Genomic DNA, 23,033 nt, shown 5'->3' on the forward strand with positions numbered 1-23,033 from the left:
ATGTGTACTTTATCTGATTCAAATAAATCACATCTTTTAAACGAGCCACTTCAAATCCTAAAAAGAACTTCAAGATTCCCAAGTCTTTGATATGTTTATCGGAATGAAAATGAGCTTTTAGAGCATGTTAGATTGAAAATATCTTTGTTTTGGTGATCATAAACAACATAAAGTTGTTTCAAGGTTCAACTGTTATTTTCATATGATTATATGTTTCTAGCTAGACATAATGAAGTGAAAACAGAATAACTAATATTCAAGATCTTGCTGGACTATATAATCAGATATTCCAAAGACATGTTTCATATATATATGTTAGCTCAAGCTGCTTCCAAGACTCAAATCTGGCTACCTAAGATGACAAAATGTCGTAGTGGTCCAATGAAGATTTTGAAAGCCAATAATTATATAGTTATTTCCGAGGGTGCATCTCAAATAGTTGAAAAGAACCGATCTGGGTGGACCACTGAGAATAAGAAGACAAACAACCTCAACGATATAACTAAAGATATCATTTACAAAACTCTTGATAAGAATATTTTCAATAAGATTAAAATGTATACAATTGCTAAGAAAAATGAGTAAAATTGTCTAAATTATGCAAAAGAAATTACCAGAATAAGGAGAATAAGCTCGTTGTTGTAATTAAAAATATTTTTAATGCTAAGATAAAATATGGCGAAACAGTAAATGAATTTAATGAACGTTTCAGTAGCATTGTCATTGAACTCACTTCTCTTGGTAAATGATATTCTGACCGTGAATTCGTCTTGAAGGTCATGAGATCTTTGCCCATGGAACAAGACTTAAAGAAAGTTGGTGTAAGGGAGTCCAAAATTCTCAACAAACTCGAGCTACATGATCTGTTTGTAGACCTAAAAGCCTATGGATTCGGGCTCAAGATTTGGATAAAAGAGGAACCTTCCACACCACAGCCAACCAAAGCTTTGGCTGCTATTATTTGGGTTAATTTGATCATGACCCAACTAGATTTGGGTACCAAATGTTTATTCATTGACCGCAGGTACAAAAGAAGAAACTAGTCAAATAATATATCTAGTATCTAGACACTGGTTGTTCTATATATATGACTGGAAATGTCAAACTTCTTTCAAAAATCATTGAATGCAAAGGACCAATATTCACTTTTGGAGATGATTTTAATGGTAAGGTTGTAGGTGAGGGTAGGATTATCTATGAAAAAATTATTATTAGATATGTTCTATTGATTGAAAATCTTTGCTACAACTTGATTAACATTAGCCAATTATATGATAATAGATGTTCTATTGAGTTTCATAAACACACTTGCATTATCAAATCTGTTAATGGTGATATCATGTTAACTGGATTAAGATAACAAAGCACCTATAAAGCTAGTTGGAATGATGAAAAACTTGTTATTCCTACATGTTTTAATGATTTGAATGATGTAAGAACTGACTGTGACACAAACAGTTGAGTCACCTAAACTTCAAGTAAATTTGCAGTCTGAGTTAATAAAAATGGTGACTGAGTTGCCTAATATTGATTTTGATAAAAACAATATTTGTATTGCATGCCAGCTTGTTAAGTAAGTGATATCTAATTTTAAAAATAGAGGGTATAACTCTTCAAACAAATGCTTATGGATCTGTTTGGTCCTATACAAATAAAGAGCTTAAGAGAGACGTGATATACTCTAGTGATCGTGGATTATTATTTCAGATTTACTTGGGTCCTATTTATAACATCCAAAGACCAGACAAATGTCCAGATGGTCAAGATTTTAAAATATCTTCAAAATGAAAAATCTATTATGATAGATAAAGATAAGAAATGATACATCCATTGAAATAAGCTTACATTAATTTTCTCAAATTTTTATTTAGCTTAAATCGATGACTTTTAAATTAATCTTTAAATAAGACGTATTACTGCGTTTTAATCTCGAATTAAACCAAACTTTAATATAAAATTCTCGAATTAAAAACTTAGACTTCTAAAAATTATTTGAGCTTAAATATAATTTTTCATAATTTTATAAAGCTTAAATCTAGGCGTTTCAATTAATTCGTTTTTTAAACTTAGATGTACACCTCGGTTTTGACTCGTATGGACTCGAAACTTAACCAAAACTTACCAAACTTGGACCAAAGCTTAATAACACATAACTACCCAATATACAACCAAATTCCAGCCCATTAAGTCCCTTGAACATGCCTAGGAAGCTACTAAATTTTTCTGCACAAGAGTTCTAGTCCTAATGTGATTCGAACCTAAGCTAGCTTCGCCTTCAGCCCTTAACCACCATGTCCAGCCTCTACCCATCCCTCCTAGGACCTAGAACAAACCCATGACATGCTGCTGGACCGAACCTACCAGCCCCAAACACGCCTAGCCCTTCAACCGTACCCTAGGACTCTAAAACATACAATTTTCGTTCATAATGATGCCCTATACTTTCCAGCCTTTAAACATATACCTAGTGATCCTTAAACATGTGAAAAAACATCCCTTCAAGCACCCCTACCATGGCAGCCCCTTTGTGCATCATTATGAAGAGTTTTAAAAAAAGAAAACTCTAGTTTTATGCATAATAAGCCATAAAAACGAAAATATAAGGTAGTGTTTCATATTTTTCATGCAAACATGCATCATACATATAATATGGTATGATAGATGAGAAAAAAGAAGATTAAGGCGTGTCTTTGCGTTTAAAACGCTCGAAATACGAATATCGTAGCGGTGATTGTTGGATCGAAGGAATCAAGTCAAAAATTGTTTATTGCACAAAGTTTAGTTCGAATAATAAAATATAACAAAATTAAATATTTAAAATATGTACAACATGCACGAAACATTTATGTATTTGAAATGTTTAAACCTTTATAAAGAATTAAAATAAATTAAAAATTATGTTTAAAATACTAAAATGATTTATACTAAATTAAACACACCAAAATGCGAACTTAAAAATATTAAGTGATTTGAACTAATTGATTTATATCAAATTAACAACTATTGAAATTAAATCAAATTTATCAGTCATGTGTATTTTAAATTATAATTGTTAAATAAGGAGGTCATTATTATTATTATTATTATTATTATTATTATTATTATTATTATTATTATTATTATTATTATTATTATTATTATTATTATTATTGTGAGGCCCATTTACTCTAACGACTAATAATAATCAAACAATAATGGTTTGATTTAAAACTGCAGCGGAAAAAGGTTTAAAATACTTTAAAACGGACCTCAGGGCCTAGAAAAATTTCGGCATGACCTTCCCGTAAGTAGGACATCCCGAAAACTCAAGCAGCATTTTATATCAAAATATACTCCAACTAGAGTCATTAAAACAAAACCAAAGTCGACAACCTATAGCCGCACTGGCCAGGACTAAACAGAATTTAAAACTTACCAAATACTCGCCAGATCATAAGAACCACAGAATCGACTCAGAACATCATTCAAACAACCAGATATCACTACAAATACACGGGACATCTCCTCGGTAAATAAAATACAATACAAGTCTGAAACAAACTCAAGACATACATATAGACTAACTGGGAAACCCCACTGACAGAACCAAGCAATCCAACCTCAATCCCGAGCTCCACTGGCGGAACCTCGGCCTGATGCTGCAAAACGACTCGGGAGATCTACCATGGTGCCCAATAGCAACCACAGCAGCCCCTAAGTAAACAACTGAGGTTAGGATTCTGGTATGAAACAGTTCAACAATAACAACAATATCATAAATCATGCATAATCATATAATAAAATGTAATATGCAATGCATGAAAGGCTCAACGAATAACCGGGATAACAGGAGCCAACAAACGGTACGATAACAACTGGAATAATGCTCGAGCAACAACACAGGGGAGCTACATCGTCATGCAACTAAACCGCCCTGCCAAGTATGCAAGGTATTCCAAGCTGTGCTGAATAACACCCCTGACTCGGCCTCCATACAGCTGATACGATATAATAGGATGACACAACAGAACGAACCAGATGACACAATCCCAGCGCTCACCTCAAAAGGCTGCACTAACCACGGGATTGTTCAATCACATCTACGGTCTCATGTGTATAGGTCTATCAGCCACACAATGATCCCGAGAAAAACAACAGTGCCAGATAACAACGGATATCAACAATGGGCTAACAAGAATGATAGGCTCAACATGAATGTCATAACTGTATGCCCGATCCTAAATTCCAATAATATGTCATAATAATAAACGTAGATTAAAACGAAGGCATTTAACAATTTACAACAGTCAACAAGTCATAAACACGATACATGTAACACAGAATGACAATTAAACATAATTTATGTTTTACCGTCGTATGTTACCGTGCTGTAACATACCTATACCAACTTGACAATCCAATAAAAACTTCACTTCAAGACCCTCGGCCTAAACAAAGCAACAATAAGCCGATAATGAAAACTATATTCCATACCAATGTCCAATTTGGCACAAAAGAGCATAAAATTCATATCTCGCTCAAAATTAACTCAAATCAATATCCACCAATTGGAAATGAATGATACTCAATTATCTAAGTTTCTCTAGTTGAAACCATCTTCAGAATCTTAGTATATTATTCTCAGAATTTCCAAGAACACACTGTTACTTACGAATTCACGGACATAATCACACACACTGAGAAGTTCCAGAAAAACAAGCATAACTTGCTCAATTCTTAAAGGAATTTAACGAATCTTATATCATTACAAAGACAACATATAGCTCTACAACTTTTTTTTAACCAAAAACCCAGAATATGAGTGCAAACATGCCATAAACTCGAATTATAGTAGGTGTTGTACACAGCTCCAACACAAAATTCCATTTTGACACGTTTTGGTAGAAAAATCATATCAAATCCGTTTCTTATTAAAATTTGATGATTCTAGTAGCTATAAACAGAAAACTTAAACCACTACAAAGTTTATTTAGGTCATTTCTACAAATTCAAACTACAAAAATCGCAGCAACCCAAAAACTCTCACCCAAAACTGGAAGAATTCGCGCAGAAACAGAGCACCCGAACAGCAGCTTCGATCTACCCGAATCCTTGCTCAAACTTCGCGATTTTTGACTTGAATCAAAGCCTAGGATGTTAGGAAGACACCCCTTTAGACCGATCTAGATTTGGATGTCGGACGAAGGAGATATCGCCACTTTCCCGCAGCTGCTCCAAGAGTTGCAAAAATTTGGGTTTGGGGAAATTTCTTTCTTTTCTTTTACCTTTACTTCCTTCTCTCTCATCAAGGTAAGTGGTATATGTATATGTGTATATTGTGTATTTGGTTACTAAAATAGTAACTCAAGCCTATCTATCCCGGTCTGTATTTATTTTGCTCTCGTGTGTTATTTAAACTCTATATGTATTTTATATCGTTAAATTCTCCGATATTCTAAAATACATATTTTTAACACACTTNAAAAATGAATGACAAATTTTGAAAATTAACTAACATTCAGGGAGGTAATTGATTCTGGAAAAATGGGTAGAGCTGGTGCTGATTTCTCGAGCTTGTAGTTCCTCGTGAATGATGTCCGGGATGAGGCACTAGAATTTCAAGATATTTTGACATCAATGGGGTTTTGAGGTCCGAGCTCCTACACACACTCAAACAACAAATTCGTGAATGGTAAGCCAGAAGAGTTTTTCGACATAATCACTCAATCGGTCAAGTCGATATTGGCTCACAAAAAGAAAACTCTCAATATGAAAGTACACACAAAATGAGATATATATAGAATGAAATGAATAAAAAACATAACATGTGTATTTATAGGGGAGACATAACGATTGCGTCGATCGCATAATCTGGAAGCCTGTGACGATTAGCCATTGGATCATGCCTGCATTAAATACTTCTTTAAATGCTCCATTAAATACCGCATTTCATACTACGACCTAGGGTATCTATCACATCACTAGCTTTGTCAGATCAACTTTAGCTCCTTTGTGCACCAAATGATATGCCAATGATTAAAAGTTAAGTCGACCTCTACAAACCTGTCAAATATTTTCCCAATTATCCAGTTAAAGCCTATATTCCCGAGACAAAGACCCCTTATTTGGGCCTAGTTCCCGCCCTTTTAGTATTAATCTATTGTCTTTTTTATCACTAATTTCTTCAACTCATGCCTGAATTAACTAATTCTCTGATATTGGGACCCCAGTTCAGGATCTTTGTTGTCGTAACATCAGTTTCAAGATAATTATAATTTATTCATCAAGTGTTCGAACTCATCTTTTCGTTTCCTCGTACAGGTGTTCAGCCCCCTCCTTCTTCGGGTATCCCTTTCACCAGTTGCGTTCTTAGTTCTTGTTGTAAACCCAATTTTCGTCCATCAATTCCTAGAACTCAGTCACCAAATGTTCGTTCCAAAAACTCGGTCTAGGTCATATTGATGTTCAAGAACTACCCAGTGCATTAATAATATTGACAATTAGTTAGATAAAATGGTAAGTTGGAGTGTGTGAAACAAATTATGAAGTACAAATAACAGTTCTCATATGCATATTATAAGCTGGAATATACAAAGATTATAAAATTATTTTTAACACCAATTATTATAAAATTCGTGCGCCGAACAATGTAGAATTAGGATGATTTCATTTATTAATTTGGCATATCTAACTAGCATTAGGGTAATAGCTAATTCATATTTGTCAAAGAAAAATCAGTCAATGCTAATTATTTTCTTGGACTAGAATTAATATGCCGATTCAATATTCAATAAAGTAATTGAAGATGAAATAGCTTACACATAAAGTAATCTGAGTAGCTCTCTTGTGAGACGGTCTCACGAATCTTTATCTGTGAGACGGGTCAACCCTACCGATATTCACAATAAAAAATAATACTCGTAGCATAAAAAGTAATATTTTTTCATGGATGACCCAAAAAAGAGTTCTGTCTCACAAAATATCACCCTTGAAACCGTCTCACACAAGTTTTTGCCAAGTAATTTATGGTTCTCTTTGTTGTTTCCCTGATTATTTTACTGCAATCGATTCAGTGAAACTTGTCTACCGAATAATTTTTTTTTTTTTAAAAAAAATTACTGAATAATTATTGTTGTTTCTAATGAAAATGAATTCGTTAATGAGACCGCTTCTCGTTAATCTGACATAGCAATATTTGGACATAAATGAAAATTAAATTACGTTGATCCTTTACTATTATTTTCTCAATTATATTCCGTTTATTTGTAAAATTTGTGAAAAAAAATACATGAAACAAATATTTTTCCATCATAATTATTTATTTTAAATCCGAGATTTTTTTTTTGCATAGGTATGTGTGTAATGAGTGAGTATTATATAATATTGCCTGTTTTAGGTCTTCATGGAAAAAAAACGAATTACATTTAAATGAAACCAAATTTAAAATTTTAATTTAATTGTAATGTAGTAAAGAGTAATCAAATCTTTATTTATTCAATGGATAAGAATAATTTAGTTAAATTTATTGATAAATTACGGGAGCATGTTACCAGAAAATATTTTTTCAATATTTTATTTGACGAAATTTACCAAATTTTAAAATAAGACAAGTTTAAATAATTTTAATATTATTTCAATACATGAGACAAAATTAGTCGAACATATTTATATCATATCAAACACCAAATAATGATATACAATAATTATCCTTATATCTCAATTTCTTATCATTTTAATTATATATATATTTTTAATTATCTCATCCCACCAACAAAATGATAATTAAGATGGTTAGGTTCACTAACATAGTTGGCTAATTACTACATTAGTATGTACACAAAATTATCTCTTTTATTTGATGTTTCAAATCGTGCTATAATTTATTTATACAACTCGTTGCACATATTTTTTTTTTAAAATAAACTCACCGAACACTTTATATAAACAAAATACAACAAATCAGACAAAGCATTCAATCAATCAATCTCTTTTTTTTTTAAAACAAAAAATTCAACTAGAAATTGTTTTAATAATTTATCGTGCTTGAGATTTTTTTTAAAAACATAAAGAGACATATCAAATTTTTTAATATGTGCTCTATTGTGTTTTGTTTATATATAGTGTTTGGTGAGTTCAATTTTTTTAACAATTCTTATAAACATCTGATTTCAGCAAAGTGTAATACGATTTGTGAGTAGAGATTCCGTGCACTTAGTTGGAAGGTTTATTGAGCATGTTATGCGTTGTTCCAAAATAAAAAAAAGAGTATATCTCTTGTGAGACGATCTCACGGATCTTTAATCATGAAACAAGTCAATTTTATCTATATTTATAATAAAAAATAATAGTTTTAGTATAAAAATAATATTTTTTTTATAAATTATATAAATAAAATATATATCTCATAAAATTTACCGATCATCTTAAAAGAAATTTTTTCAAAAAGAAAATAGTCAGTTTTGTTTACAAAATCATACGTAGAGCAAATGCATACAATTTAACGTAACTGGCGGTGGTGACCTTTTTCTGTCCCTCCTTTTTGGGCAACACTTTCTCTCTCTACTCTCCCACTTTCTCATTTTATTTATCTTTCATTTACCTTTTCCCTTAATTCTACGCCCCAAAAGTATCCTTTCTCGCAGCATAAAAGAGGAAAGAAATACTCCGTATTTTTTGACAAAAATGGGGGTCAGAAAGCTCAATCAACTGCTGCAGGGGAGATTGGATACCTGCCGTTCATCATAGAGCGTCGCTTCCAAGGCAAGTTTGTCCATATTCTTTACCTAAACTCACCGCGTATTGACAACATTTCCACTTTTTTCCTAATGTGCACGGGCGGAATGGAATGTAGGTCAGAAGGGAGGTGAGAGTGAATAATAATGGTTTATGTTGATGATAATGACGATTTTTGAGAAGATCTCCGGTTTTCTCAGCCTGCATTTGGCGTTTATTTATGAATTGGCGGTTGTATTTTGTCCGTTTATTATCTACTTTTGGAGTTGAGCGGATGTGAAGTATTTTATTATACTCATATCAATTGTAGCCAATCATCGAATCTCAATGTGTTTTTGTTTATTTTAATGTGATTGCTGTCTGTATCTGTTAAGAGGGTTTTTCAGAGACTTTTTAGTCATGCTTAGATTTTGTGGATGGACGATGAATTATTTTCTTTGAATTTGTCAGTTATATCATTTAATTTAGTTTGCACGCACTTGGAACATTTTCTGGAAAAGGGAAAAAAACTAGGCAGACCAGTTTATGAGGTGTCTTGTCAGTTAAACTATGCCGAACATTCATTTATTAATTTATTTTTTCTGTTAAAAGGTGAAACCAATGTCTACAATACATGGAGTGAAACCCAAAAGGCCTAGCTTAAAAACAACAGCTTCAGTCAGCAACAACTCTCCATCGTCATCAACAACTTCATCTTCTCGGCAATATCTTGAGCCATCTGCTGACAGTCTGAGTTCACCAGCATCATCATCTGCTCGAAGTAAACAGTTCTTCTATTCAGAAAGCGCACCTTTGGATGTCGAGAGATCTAAAGAGAATGTCACAGTGACGGTGCGGTTTCGCCCTCTCAGGTAAATAAAAATTGTGAAATACAAGTTGTTTGGTTGGTTTTTCATTCCAAATTTTGTGTTGATTTGGTAGTGCTTTTGTTGCTCAGTCCTAGGGAAATTCGAAATGGAGAGGAGATTGCGTGGTATGCAGATGGGGATACTATTGCAAGGAATGAAAATAATCAGTCAATTGCTTACGCATATGGTGTGGCTCGTTCGTAACTTGGACACTGGGGTTGGATATGTTTGTTGTATTTTGATTATATGATGGTCTAGGAATGAACTTGCTAATTTAAGCTATGCTACAGTATGTCTGTTTCAAACATTAAAGTCCTTCCATGAATCTTTTATGCATGCAACAATTCCCAGATCGTGTTTTTGGTCCTACAACCACAACAAGGCATGTGTACGATGTTGCTGCTCAGCATGTAGTGAGTGGCGCCATGGATGGAATAAATGGTATGCAGTTTTTTCTCAGCTCTTTTAGCTAATACACATTTTTTCCGCAGCAACTTTCTATTTTAGATATACCACTAAAAGGTACGGAAACTGATAATGTATGGTGCAATAACGAAAACAAGCAGTGCAAGTTCTTTAGCATTGGCTGCCCATCTTTGCTCATTGTATTGAATTCTCGGCCCAAGGTCGCTCAACAGGACCGCCTGGTCAACTGGTTATGCTTGTGTGGCTAACTGGACAAAAAACCAGTAAAAAGAAGGAAAAAAATCTAGTTTTAACTTTTTTTTTGTTAGTGAGATGAAAAATTTGTTGACAAAATTGTACAATTTGCAATACACCGGGCATACCCAATTATTACAATTCAAAATAAATCTAGGAACTTTATCATTTAATGATTTAAATATACATCATTTGACGAAACAAAATATAAACCCCTAGAGACATGTACTTCGATCTCAACAAAAAGTAACTAAACAGTAGTTTAGTTCCAACAAAAATCAAGTTATTCCTGATAGTCCAAATACTACTAGCAGTGTTAGACATAGACAGAACTTTTCCTTGGTGATACATGTCATCCCCCTGTATGTTTCCTTGAACTGTTTCATAGTACTCTTTGGGGGTGGAGTAGGAGCTACGTACACAAAGTCTTACCTTGTCCCTTAAATCTTGAGTAAAAGAGCGGTAAATTGTGCGTAGATTCCATATCCACGTGACTGAATGCACACATTTTATCGGCAGCAAAAGGAAGCCTATCCATAGCGAGAAGCTTCATAAAGTAGCATTGTAACTTTATTTTTTGGCAATTTATTTGCCCCATTTCTAATTATAGGTACAATATTTGCATATGGCGTTACTAGTAGCGGAAAGACGCACACAATGCATGTAAGTGAACTTTCTTCTTGCTTTTGTTAGTCTCCTCATATTTTTGGTTTGGACATAACTAGAATTCTGATTGCAGTTTTCTTCTATTTGAATGCTTAATCTTAAAACTTTCTCGTGTTGTTTTTCTTAAAATGGCATTCAATTTGTGTCAACTGGATCAGTTGCTAGTTCTATGGATCTCATGTCTTCAGATAACTCTCCATTTTGAATAAACAAGCATGACATGTTCTGAAGTCAGGTTAACTAGCTTTATTGCATTTGCACCACAATATTCCCCGAGTCAATGCAATTTTAAATGCTTTTGTTGAGAGTAATTGATAACAAAATTCACAAGTACTTAGAAATATGCTATGACTAAAGTATTTCTGAATTTAAATATAATTATCTTAAACAGCTTCTATTACTATAATTGAAGCAGTGACGAACATGGGCATCAGGGTACGAAATTCAATCGCAAATTGCTATACATTAAAGGAGTTTATTTTTAGCATAATTGAATTAGTGTCTTGCAAATTCCTTCTGTTTGATATGCACTGTTTGCAGTTCAGTGTATTTATTGGCTGATTTATTTAACTTGGTTAAAATCTAGTGCATACTTAAGCTTGCATGCATTTTTTTCTCTGTGAGCTTTCGTGTAAATCCCACATTCTCTTTGCTCTTCGTTCTCGCAAATATGTAATCATGATGAATTGTAAATTATGTTTTGACACCAATATTTTATTGATGGAAACTCATTAATTAATATGGTTGCAATTTTTGGACCATAGGGTGATCAGAGGTCTCCTGGTATTATTCCATTGGCTGTGAAAGACGCTTTCAGCATCATTCAAGAGGTACTTGAAATGGTTTGGCCTCAGTTGCGATCCTTGAAGCATTATAATCTGATTAAAATTGTACTTTTGATGACTGCTCCAGACTCCAAGCAGAGAATTTCTCCTACGCGTCTCTTATCTGGAAATATACAATGAGGTTAGACTCTAGCGAATTTCCAGCTTTTTGACGAATCTTCTTTCCTCTACTCAATTGTTACCACGTGGAATTAGCTAGAGAGCAAAGTATCGGAAAGTAACTGGAATGACTCCAGTCCAGTGTCATGCAGTCCATGTCCTGTCAGCAGTTTTTTTGAATGAATGGGTTTATTATCTCATTTTGGTACCACACATCCTATTTAAGTTTATGATGCATCTTCAATCCTTCAACTTTCCATAGCTCCCTTTATCCCAACATTTCAATTTAATTATAAAAGACTGTACAAGCACGCAATGCATGTGTTAAGAACTTAAGTTTAGTGGATCTGATTATTCCAGAATCAAATATTATCATGGGCCGGAATAAAATGCGCCGAATGAGAGAGTTCTAGAAATATTATGTCGGGGAAGAGGAAAGGGGAATTCTATGAGAAAGGGAGTTGGCTAGAGTTAGGGCATCAATTATTCTGTATTTTGACTGTTGAACTAGCTCTTACTGGGGGAAGAGGTTTACCCCTTGTACAGAGGCAACTCTGGGAAAATATTATCTATATATGCAATTATATTTCAGCTTCTGCATTAAATTGGTGGTTGTAACAGTGCGCCTATGCATTAGTTTCTATGATGCTCCTTTCCTGTCAGCCGTTGCTTGGATGTATCAGTTCAATCTTTGGAAGCATTTTTCTTCCCTCACCCTTGAATTTTACTGTAACCTGATTGTGTGATATTGGTTTTCTTCTCTGTTCTTTTTATTTCTAGGTTTTTGTTTTCAAGATGAAGAATTATCTTAACACTCTTCACTATTTTTCTCTATTCAGGTTGTCAATGATTTGTTGAATCCGGCTGGACAAAATTTGCGAGTAAGAGAAGATGCACAGGTGATCTTTTTCATTGATTAATGAATTTTAAAATTCTGGTCTTAATTATACGAACTCTAGCTTTTTCTCCTATGAATCAATTAGTTACTTTATCCTAATGCAACTTCTCTTTTTTCCCCCTCAAGAAACAGATAGAAAGTGTGGGGTTAATAAGGAACATTTTATTAGTCTTACTGTCTCAATTATTTTTTCAATGGTTAAATTTGCAATAGTTTTTACGATGATTATCATCATGCTGTGTCTTATCAAGACTAAGAATCTTTTGACAACTGAAGTTTATTCCAACTGTGTTTTGTTGTTTTAATGGGACAATGGACCTTATCTTGTGTATCTGATCCGATATTCGGTATCATTTCTTTCACTGATTAAGGATGCTCTCCTTGGTCTGTGATCCACTGATTTGTAAGAATGAGTTGTTTTCTAAGTTTTCTGAAATAAGGTTTGAGGTATATATGACAAGTTTAGGAATGCCAACAATCAGCTTAACTCACTACATTTTAAAAAATATGTATATTTTATCATGTAATTGATACGAGCTTAATTCGATTTTTCTTTGTTGATGTGAAATTTGTTATGTTTAACCATTTTGCGTTTATCATAACAAATTTGCCCCTTCTCTGGAGAATAAAAATTCTAACTTAGGCCATCCGAGATCAAAATCTTCTGATATAGATAACTGAGTAATATTACCTCCAAAACCCTATTAATTCTATAACACGATATGATTGGTTTTGGAAAAGAGCTTCTGAAAGGTAAAATGGACGGATTGGTGTCTTTGGGCCCATTGTAAACTATAAGGAAGCATGGCTTGACTTGGCACTGTCGTCATGATGCACTGTGTGGAATTTCTGGAGATGATTTGTATGATGCATCATGCATGTATGGAAGAGAATGTATGGTGAGATATTTTGAATCTTTATAATGTATCTACTGGGTCTAATCTCGAATAAATATGTATGCCAGATGAATCAATCTGATATGTTTTTAGACGGTTGTTGCCCTTGAGACTTATTGGGTTGTTGCTTAATGGAGTTGAGAAAAAAATGTGGATTTCTGAGAAAATGCAAATGATGGAGCTAACAAAGACATAATACTTGCATCTGTCAAATTAAGGAAAAAAATTTATGGGACATGAGGAGTGGAGATTTCATTGACTTTGGCGAAACATAAAGGAGCAGAAAAAGATCAGAGATTAATAAGTGCAAAACCAGAGGCAATTTTTGTTGGCGTTTTTTTTTATCTGAGCATTAAGTTTCTTGCTTGTCAGCCAAAGGACAGGGGAGGACTAGGGTTGGGGAATATATGCTTGACGAACAAGGCACTTCTTGGAAAGTGGTGGTGGAGATGTTCGGTGGAAAAAGATTCGTTGTGGAAAAGAGTTATCAAGAGTATCTATGGTCTTCAGGATAATGGTTGGGATGTGGGGTTGGCGAGGAACTCTACCTTCAAAAGCCCCTGGAAGTTTATTTCTCGATCGTACTCGACTTTTGAATTTTTGATTAGGGCGGTTTTAAAAGGGGGGAACTTGATACGTTTTTGGGAAGATATCTGGGGGGGTGATGGTTTGTCGTTCAAAGATCGTTTTCCATCTCTTTTTCGAATTTCTTCAACCGTGAATAAACCAATCACAAGTTTTTTAGAGGTAAATGTTTTGGGAATGAACAATAATATTTTCCAGTGGGATTTGCGTTTCAGGAGACCCTTAAATGAGGTAGAATTAGATGAATTTGCTGAACTATTGGGGATTTTAGAAACGGTTAGGTTGGAGAATGGTACGACTGATTTTAGATTGTGGTTGGGGGATCCGTCGGGGTTTTTTTCTGTTCGGTCTTTCTATGCTTCTTTTTTCCCACTTACAGTTTTCCCTTCATTTCCATACCATGAAAATATCTGGAAATTACCGATCCCGCAAAAGGTCCAAGTCTTCTCGTGGATAGTGGCGTTGGGGAAATTACCGACTAGCGACGTGTTGCAGAAAAGGTGGCCTGATTGCGCATTAAGACCGCAATGGTGTAATCTATGCCGGAGACATGAAGAGCACCAAGATCATATTCTGGTGCACTGTTCTTTTTCATATGCAATTTGGACAAGAGTTCTGCAAGAACTTCGTTTCGACTGGACATTTCCAAGAAAGGCTCGGGATTTGCTTATCATGGACATGACTATGGCAGACGGAAGACGGAATAACAGATTCTGGCTCTTGACGGTGCACTGCATCTTTTGGACTCTGTGGTTGGAAAGGAATAATAGATTGTTTGCGGATTCGGCAGAGTCTCTGGACGAAGTATGGGCAAAGATCAGACTCAGGGTCGCGACATGGACAACGATGTTACCGGAGTTCAAACATTTACTTATTGCGGATGTGATTAGAGATTGGAATTATGTTTGTTGTTGATTTAAGATCTCTGTTTTTATTGTAATTTTTATTTAATTTATTAAGATTACTATCCTTTGTAATCCACACTATTATTATAATGAAAAGTAGTTTCGTATCAAAAAAAAAAGTTTCTTGCTTGTGCTCTGTTCCATGTTGAATAGTTATTTCTTGGTTTTTTCTCCACTATTTAGGTGGTGCGTAATACATAATCAGTTGCAATCAAATTTGCTGATGTTGCTTGTTGGGAAAAAAAGCACAAAAGAGAGATTATTTTTTAAGGCTCTTCTCAATATATCCTTTTTCAGGAAAGTGTGTAGTGTATGTCTTTTTAGGGGCCAGGGTGTACCTACCCTTTTAATTAGAAGAAGGGTGGCTGGATGTGAATATAGAATGCAGTAACCTGCTAGCCTTCAAATGTGAGTTTGCTCATAGTTTTTTTCTCTTGCATTTCCTTCGTTGTCCTTGTCGATGAGGGTCAGGCAATCAAGTATACTCTATCGTGAATGATGCTTCTCTATGGAATAACAAAAACATCAAGGGGTGAACCGAAAACTGAAAATTTGAAGTATCCACGTCTTTATGGAGTTGTGTAACTTTTGAATTGTCAGAAGTTATTTGATTTTTATTTTGTCTGAGCATTTGGTAACGACAATGTGAAAGCTTATTTTATTTGATGCTACAAAATCAAATTATAAAAGTGAAACTGCTCAAATAATGACTAGATGAAGTTCATATTGGTAGCACAATTTATTCATTTAAAGTACTTATCATGCGCTCTGCCCCAGTTTATGTAGTCACTGGTACGAGGTTGTGTTTAATTGGTTGCAGGGAACCTTTATTGAAGGAGTCAAGGAAGAAGTTGTGTTATCACCTGCTCATGTTCTATCTCTTATAGCTGCAGGAGAAGGTAAACATATGCATCGATATTTATTATCAAAACTGTTCAGGATGCCGTATGAATTACAGTATCAGTGGAAGAGTTGGTCCCGAGAAAGCATGCTGCTTGTGCACTGTTACAAATTCATCTATCGCGTGTTACACGTTACACATGCCTTATAATATTTTTAGGGTATTGAATGCTAACATTAGTCTGGATTACTGCTTATGTAGAGATCATCAACTTCTATCTTTTCTGTGAATCGTGATATCTTAAGAAGTTAACAAATGTTTAATAAAATTAATACGTTATATACTTTTGCTCGCTTTTATTTTTTTGTTTTTCTCAATGCTGACCACAGAGCATAGACATGTGGGTTCGACATTCTTCAATTTACTCAGCAGCAGAAGTCATACAATCTTCACTCTGGTAATTAGATGTGTTGTTTCTGCATCAAAATATTTTATCGAATGCAATTCTTAGGGCTTATTTTCTTGTTTCTGTTAATATTTCATGTGAAAGTATTGTAAATTTCTTGGCTGTACAGACCATAGAGGGTAGTCCATGTGGAGAAAATAGTGAAGGTGAAGCTGTTACCTTGTCACAATTGGTATATACTTTCTCTAATACAGATTCTGCTCTCTTTCTCTTAACATAATCTCATTTCACAATTTCAGCGTATTTACTAGATGCATTGATGAAGTTGACTATTCATATTCAACCAAATATCTCTGAACTTTTATTTCTAATATTCATCCCTGCAGAACCTCATTGACCTAGCAGGTTCTGAGAGCTCAAGGGCTGAAACAACAGGCATGCGTAGAAAAGAGGGATCCTATATTAATAAGAGTTTGCTGACTCTTGGAACTGTGAGATCCCAAACTACTCTGATTATAGTCTCTGTAGTAATTGTACTCAAGCAAATGCTTCTTCTAATGAAAAATAAACACGCATTAATGCAACTGCACATGCAAACAATATGGGGGACTTGCATACATGTTTGTTCAATCACAAGCATGTACATGCACTCATAAGATTGTAATAATGATGCACTTTTTCTATCTTTCTTCCATTGTTCTGGCACTAGATGTTTCTAATTTTCTGAAACAAACCTCGTCTTATGACCTTATGCTAAGCAACGATTCCTGATATTCTTATTTGCTTGCCAGGCAATTTATTCTCAAGTAGCAAATCATTAATTTTCTTCCTTCCTAATTTGTTTTCCATTTTTCTTTTCTTTTCTTTTCTTTTCTTTTCTTTTTTTTTTCCTGGTTTTTTGCTGATGATCATGCAATCTGTGATGTCAATAGGTTATTTCAAAATTAACAGATGAGAAGTCTTCACACATACCTTACAGGGACTCTAAATTGACGAGGCTTCTTCAGTCCTCACTTAGTGGTCATGGGCGTGTATATGTAAGTTCATACATTTACTTTGTGCGTATGGGTTGTGCATGGAGTGTATTTCACCAATAAAAGTGGATTGGTTATCTTGGTTTTCTATCTTTAGCGAAGTGAATGCAAGTTTCACTTTTTTTCAGTTTTAATGAAAGCATGTATTGTAATTTGTTGGGTGGAAAACTTTTGCTTTCAAAAGAAATTTGTTCTTACATATTTACTATTTCTTAATCAGCTAATTTGTACTGTTACGCCCTCCTCAAGCAACTCGGAGGAGACACACAACACATTAAAGTTTGCCCATCGGGCAAAGCACATTGAAATTCAAGCAGCACAAAACAAGGTATGATCTTTAAATATATCCATATTCAAATCCCTTTTTTAATCATATAATTGAAACAAGCCTTTGCATATGCAGATAATTGACGAAAAATCACTTATCAAGAAGTACCAAAATGAAATTCGGTGTTTGAAGGAAGAACTGGAACAACTGAAACAGGGCATAGTGACAGTTCCCCCCAAAAAAGGTGGAGGCGACGATATTCTTCTCCTGAAGCAGAAGGTGAGCCATAGTTTCAGTGAGTTATTTTGAATTTTTATTATTCTTGAAATGTGTTGAAAACAGGAATGAACTAAGTTTTATTAAATTTGTTTCTAGGAAGGGTATGCTGAAGTTCTGTGAATTCTCATATTGTGCTTTTCGTGAAGAAGTCTTGCGGCAATAGTTAACCTACAATCTCTTTTACCATCTTCCAGTTGAAGTTTATTTTATCAACTGAGGGATGAGAACTTTGTTTGAAAATCCTAATTTGGTTATATAATAACTATAGATTTATTTTATTTTTTTAATTCAGCATATTACTGCGGCTGAAGTCGTGAAATTACTACCTTGTTACCACAGCAGAAATTTAAAATTTATAAGCATCTAAGGCTTTTTTTTCCTGATACTGAAGTAGTATCCTAAGTGTCTCAATTCATTTTGATCGCGTTGGAAACTATATGCCGGCAATTCTCATCATCTGGCTGTAAACTTGCATTTTGGAATAGACTGATTTTATGCATATAAAGAAGTGTGTGATTTTCAACTCTACTTTACTTTCTGGAACAGACTTGTGCTGTCCTTACTTTCATAGGAGCTTCACAAAATGTCTGTATGCTTGACTTCATTTGTTGCCTTGAGATGTGTGAGATTAGCCTTTTAATATATGAAATTTTGGGATGTTATGTGGTCCAAAAGAATGCTCGAAATGCTTGCTTCCAGTTGATTATTTCCTTTTTCATTATAAACAAAGTTCAAGGTAATATGTGCTGTATTTTAATGAATGCATGGAAAATCTTGATAGAACCCAAATTTTTATCACCTGAACTGTTGGCGAGATCAAAATTTTATAGCTCTACATATCTCGAGAAATTTGTGGACGTTGGCCTTAAGTAGTTGAAAGGACATGCTGTTTTTATTTCTCTCTCTTTGTTGGGAGCGCCATTGATAATATTCTGAACGCATGCATGGAATAACTTCTAGAACGAAAAGCTTTGATTTGCTATAGGAAGAACTTCCAACACTTTATTTATTTATTTTCCTAAGATGTTTTACCACAATGGAAAATCTAATACTTTATCTATATCAGTTTGACATTCCAGAATATATTTATTTATAGATAACCACGATGGGTCTTAATTTGATTAAAAAAAGGGAAACTTTATTCATCTTAATGTTGTTTTCCTCTGGATATCTGCACGAAAATGTGGGTGAAGGTATCTCATTTGTCCTGTCATTTTACTGACAATTCGGTTGGTCTTTCAACTATTTGTTTCCTCTTTGAAGTTCAATAATCCATTTAAATAGAATCAACCATTAGGAAAGAAATGGTTTTTCATGTATTCAGTTTATTTAAAGCTTTGTGTTGGTCTGATTTCTGAAGCTTGAAGACGGTCAAGTGCGACTACAGTCAAGATTAGAAGAAGAAGAAGAAGCCAAAGCTGCTTTAATGGGGAGAATACAGCGTTTGACAAAACTTATTCTTGTTTCAACAAAAGCTTCTCAATCACCAAGAGTTCCTCACCGTTCAGGACCAAGAAGAAGACATTCCTTTGGAGAAGACGAGGTTTCAGCAGTTCATTTCTTTTGATCTTTTTCTCCATTGCCTTCTTTGATCTCCTCAATGCAGATTGTGCATTGGTGAAATGAATCCTAAATGTTCCTTTTATGATTTTTAAAATGCTTGACTTCTGTTATGAGTCCAGATTCGATCGTGAGAGACTTGGGTCCATTAGGCCCAGAAACATCCAAGGGCCCAACTAAAATAGACTTTGAGAAGCCCAAGATAGTTAAAATGTATGCTAGGAGGAACAAGGGAAAGAAGCACGTGAATGTGGGGTGGGGGGGGGGGGGTGGTTAAAATAGCGGTTAGAGGGGAGGAAAGGGTATTCAGTTAGATTTCTGTTGAGTGATCTCTAGCATTAGCTTGGGAGAGAAATATTGTACAGAGCACATAAACTCTGGGTTTCTATTTCATCATTGAATATAATATTCCATTTCTTAACTGTTATATTTTCGGAAATTGCATTGTGCGCGATCCACTGAGCATAACAACTTCATATTGTCTGTTTCTTCTATTTGATTCCTTGGCAGCTTGCTTATCTTCCGTATAGAAGACGAGACCACATCTTGGATGATGAAAGTATGGACCTTTATGTTTCTTCTGATGGCAATACTGAAACTGCAGATGACCCATTGAAAGAAGAGAAAAGGACAAAGAAGAATGGTTTGCTGAACTGGTTGAAGTTACGGGTGTGTGGTGCATCATTTATTTTGCATTTTAAAATGTTTCATATATTTTCGTTATCCGTATTCAGTTCCCTGGTTAACGTTTCACACTTCATAAACTAACCTTGCTAAGTTTTTGCAATCGTAGAAACGAGATAGCAGCGTAGGGACATTGGCAAGCTCTAGTGAGAAGTCCAGTGGAGTTAAATCCACGAGCAGTCCTTCAACTCCTCAAGCTGATAGCACAAATATTCACATAGAAGCAAGACAACCACATTCTTTTCTCACAGAAAGCACTCCTTCTGCCAACCATTTATCTTACTCAAGACATTTTGAAGTGTTTGAGCCTGGGGATAGTTATTCGGGACTACAGACTCCACTGGTATAACTCACAAATTCCCATGCGTTTTTCCTGTTAAGCAGAGTGCTTTGATGATATATATAATCAAATCAAGTTATGTAATCTTTGTTGAATTTCTTCTGCCTTATTAGACCATATAATCCTTATCGATCCATAGGTTTGGTGTGTGAACCATATCACATCCACCTTTATCTTATGTTCAACAGACCAGCATAAAGACTATGGACCAGATTGACCTTCTGAGAGAGCAGCATAAAATTTTGTCAGGTGAAGTCGCACTTCAAACAAGTTCTCTGAAACGATTATCCGACGAGGCTGCAAAAAAACCTAAGGAGCAAATCCAGGTAAAAAATTTCTTAATCCCATATTTGTCCATGTTCCGATGTTCTTGGACATCATAAAATGACTTTTTTATCTTTCTTAATTAAGGTGGAGATTAGAAATTTGAAGGAAGAAATTAGGAAAAAGAATGATCAAATAGCTTCATTGGAAAAGCAAATATCAGATTACATCATTCCCCATGGCAAGGAGGACAAATTAGAAGAATCACTAGTAATTTTAGACTTCCTCAACTTCATCAATGCCATTGGTACTTGGTTTAAATCCTTCTTTCTAATGCAATGGTTATTTTATACTGCAGTCCCTCAGTGAACTAATGGCACAGTTAAATGAGAAGTCTTTTGAACTTGAGGTATTGTACCTTGTACATCTTGACCATAATTTTTATTTTTGCAATATATCTGATATCCATGTGTTGAATATTAAGATAAAGTTCATATCTGAAGGCTTGTCACAAATTTTGGAATTGAATATCGCTTCCTTACTCTAGTGGCCCATGTGATAACTAGAATACATTGCCGATTGTGTCCTTGGGTTTTTGCAAGCTGTCTGTGCTCAATCTATCCTCAGTGCCTGGTTTGCCATCATGTAGATCATGAGGCCAGAGTGACTATGAGTTGAAATTCCTAATTAGATCGTTTCATTTTTCTTGTTTCCAGGTCAAATCTGCTGATAATCGAATAATCCAAGAGGAGCTGAACCAAAAGGTGCCATCTTGTTTCGTCTGAATTTGCAAGAATTTGTTAAATGTTCATCATTTTGGTTAAATATATTAGAGTACTCATTGTTATCAGACTTTGGAATGTGAAGAATTGCGAGAAACAGTTGTATCCTTAAAACAACAGTTGTCCAGTGCTTTATATCAGGGGGGCTTGAGTTCATTGACAGATGATCAATGCTTTTCTGAAACTACTCGCATACAGCAGATGGGCAAAGAAAATGCAACGATAAAAGATTCAAATGATATGTTGCTTCTACAAGCTCAGGTTCAAATCACATCATAACTCCTTTCGTGATTTTCGACAGATGTTATTGTTATTTCTGTGTTGAGTTAGTACGTTCTTTTTCGAGAGAAGTTTCCTTTTTTTTTTTTGCTGAAAATGCTAAATGAAAGGGGGGGATTGACCACCTGCTGCCATGAAATAGTCCCCGTCATTTAGTAACTAGCGAAGATTGCCTACAGTATTGAGTACCAGCTAATGTTTGATCTATGTTTCTGCAATGCTGATCTTATGCTTTTGCCCCTTAGGTAAGTGAAATTGTAGAACTAAAGAAGAAACTGGCCGAGTTAACCGATTCAAAGAATGAACTAGAGCTGCAGAATAATAAAATTGCGGAGGAGAGTTCATATGCAAAGGGATTAGCATCTGCTGCTGCAGTTGAATTGAAGGCACTGTCAGAAGAGGTTACAAAGCTAATGAATAAAAACGAAAGATTAAATGCTGAGCTTGAAGTCCAAAAAAATTTGCCAACCCAACGTCGAACTGCCATACCCACCAGCAGGAATGGTCGGAGAGATAGTTATGTCAAACCCCATGGTGTTGTTTTAGCCTCTGATATCAAGAGAGAATTGGCCGTCAGCCGCAAAAGAGAGCAATCATATGAAGCTGCCTTGACCGAAAAGTTCGAAAGAGAATCCGAATTGCTGAAGAATCTCGAAGAATCCAAACAGAAAGAAGCGTACCTGGAGAATGAACTTGCAAACATGTGGATACTCACTGCAAAACTGAAAAAATCTCAAGGCCTTGACTGTGATGAACTAAATACAGAAAACCAGAAGCATGATGAATTTGATATTCAGAATAACCAATTATTTTAATAATTATTATGTGTTTGTAAATGGTAGGAGAAGATTTTTTGGACTTTTTTAGTGCTTGCTAGTTGGTGTGTTTCTGGGTACTTAATCGTGAGTGTAATTAAATTTCTAACTTGTATTTGCCTATGCTAGCTCTAGACAAAGGTTTATTAAGCATGGTGATGTCTTGTGTTGAAGTACCTTAACTTCAGTACTTATTTCTTAACAAGTTACTAGTTTATAAACAAGACAGTAATGTCAAGGTTATGGCTTTATTTTGTGAGGATTCAATCTTCTATTTCAACTTTAACGCAAAGTTGATGTAAATTAAAGAAAGTGGATTTCTATATAAATTTGGCCCCAACCGCTTTCGTTTTCGATCTGTTTACTA

The 23,033-nt window shown here is 34.7% G+C and overlaps 1 protein-coding gene and 1 long non-coding RNA gene across 2 annotated transcripts; one reads left to right on the plus strand and one right to left on the minus strand.

Moving 5' to 3' along the window:
• Positions 1-3,156: 3,156 nt before the first annotated feature.
• Positions 3,157-5,235, minus strand: LOC140959698 (uncharacterized). The gene is made up of 3 exons (XR_012172048.1): positions 5,027-5,235; positions 4,379-4,427; positions 3,157-3,659 (listed from the first exon to the last, which is right to left on the minus strand). It is a non-coding gene; the product is annotated as an uncharacterized lncRNA (long non-coding RNA).
• Positions 5,236-8,520: 3,285 nt separating this feature from the next.
• LOC140968578 (kinesin-like protein KIN-7K, chloroplastic) lies at positions 8,521-22,825 on the plus strand. The gene is made up of 24 exons (XM_073429592.1): positions 8,521-8,739; positions 9,304-9,563; positions 9,650-9,747; positions 9,912-10,001; positions 10,831-10,883; positions 11,651-11,716; positions 11,799-11,852; positions 12,670-12,729; positions 15,935-16,013; positions 16,345-16,412; positions 16,531-16,593; positions 16,748-16,852; positions 17,294-17,398; positions 17,616-17,723; positions 17,799-17,942; positions 19,303-19,485; positions 20,013-20,171; positions 20,296-20,529; positions 20,715-20,852; positions 20,938-21,060; positions 21,149-21,199; positions 21,507-21,554; positions 21,642-21,833; positions 22,097-22,825. The coding sequence occupies exons 2-24, from the start codon at positions 9,313-9,315 to the stop codon at positions 22,664-22,666; spliced, it is 3,042 nt and encodes a 1,013-aa protein (XP_073285693.1). The 5' UTR covers positions 8,521-8,739; positions 9,304-9,312; the 3' UTR covers positions 22,667-22,825.
• The last annotated feature ends 208 nt before the right edge of the window (positions 22,826-23,033 follow it).

This window comes from Primulina huaijiensis, chromosome 2, assembly GCF_012295235.1.
Source record: "Primulina huaijiensis isolate GDHJ02 chromosome 2, ASM1229523v2, whole genome shotgun sequence".
Classification (NCBI taxonomy): domain Eukaryota; kingdom Viridiplantae; phylum Streptophyta; class Magnoliopsida; order Lamiales; family Gesneriaceae; genus Primulina; species Primulina huaijiensis.

Excerpts from the sequence above, each read along its gene's own strand:
- LOC140968578 (XM_073429592.1), top strand. The coding sequence starts at position 9,313 with ATGTCTACAATACATGGAGTGAAACCCAAAAGGCCTAGCTTAAAAACA. Across the intron at positions 9,748-9,911 it reads GTCAATTGCTTACGCATATG|ATCGTGTTTTTGGTCCTACA; the intron begins GTGTGGCTCGTT and ends AACAATTCCCAG. Across the intron at positions 20,853-20,937 it reads AACCTAAGGAGCAAATCCAG|GTGGAGATTAGAAATTTGAA; the intron begins GTAAAAAATTTC and ends TTCTTAATTAAG.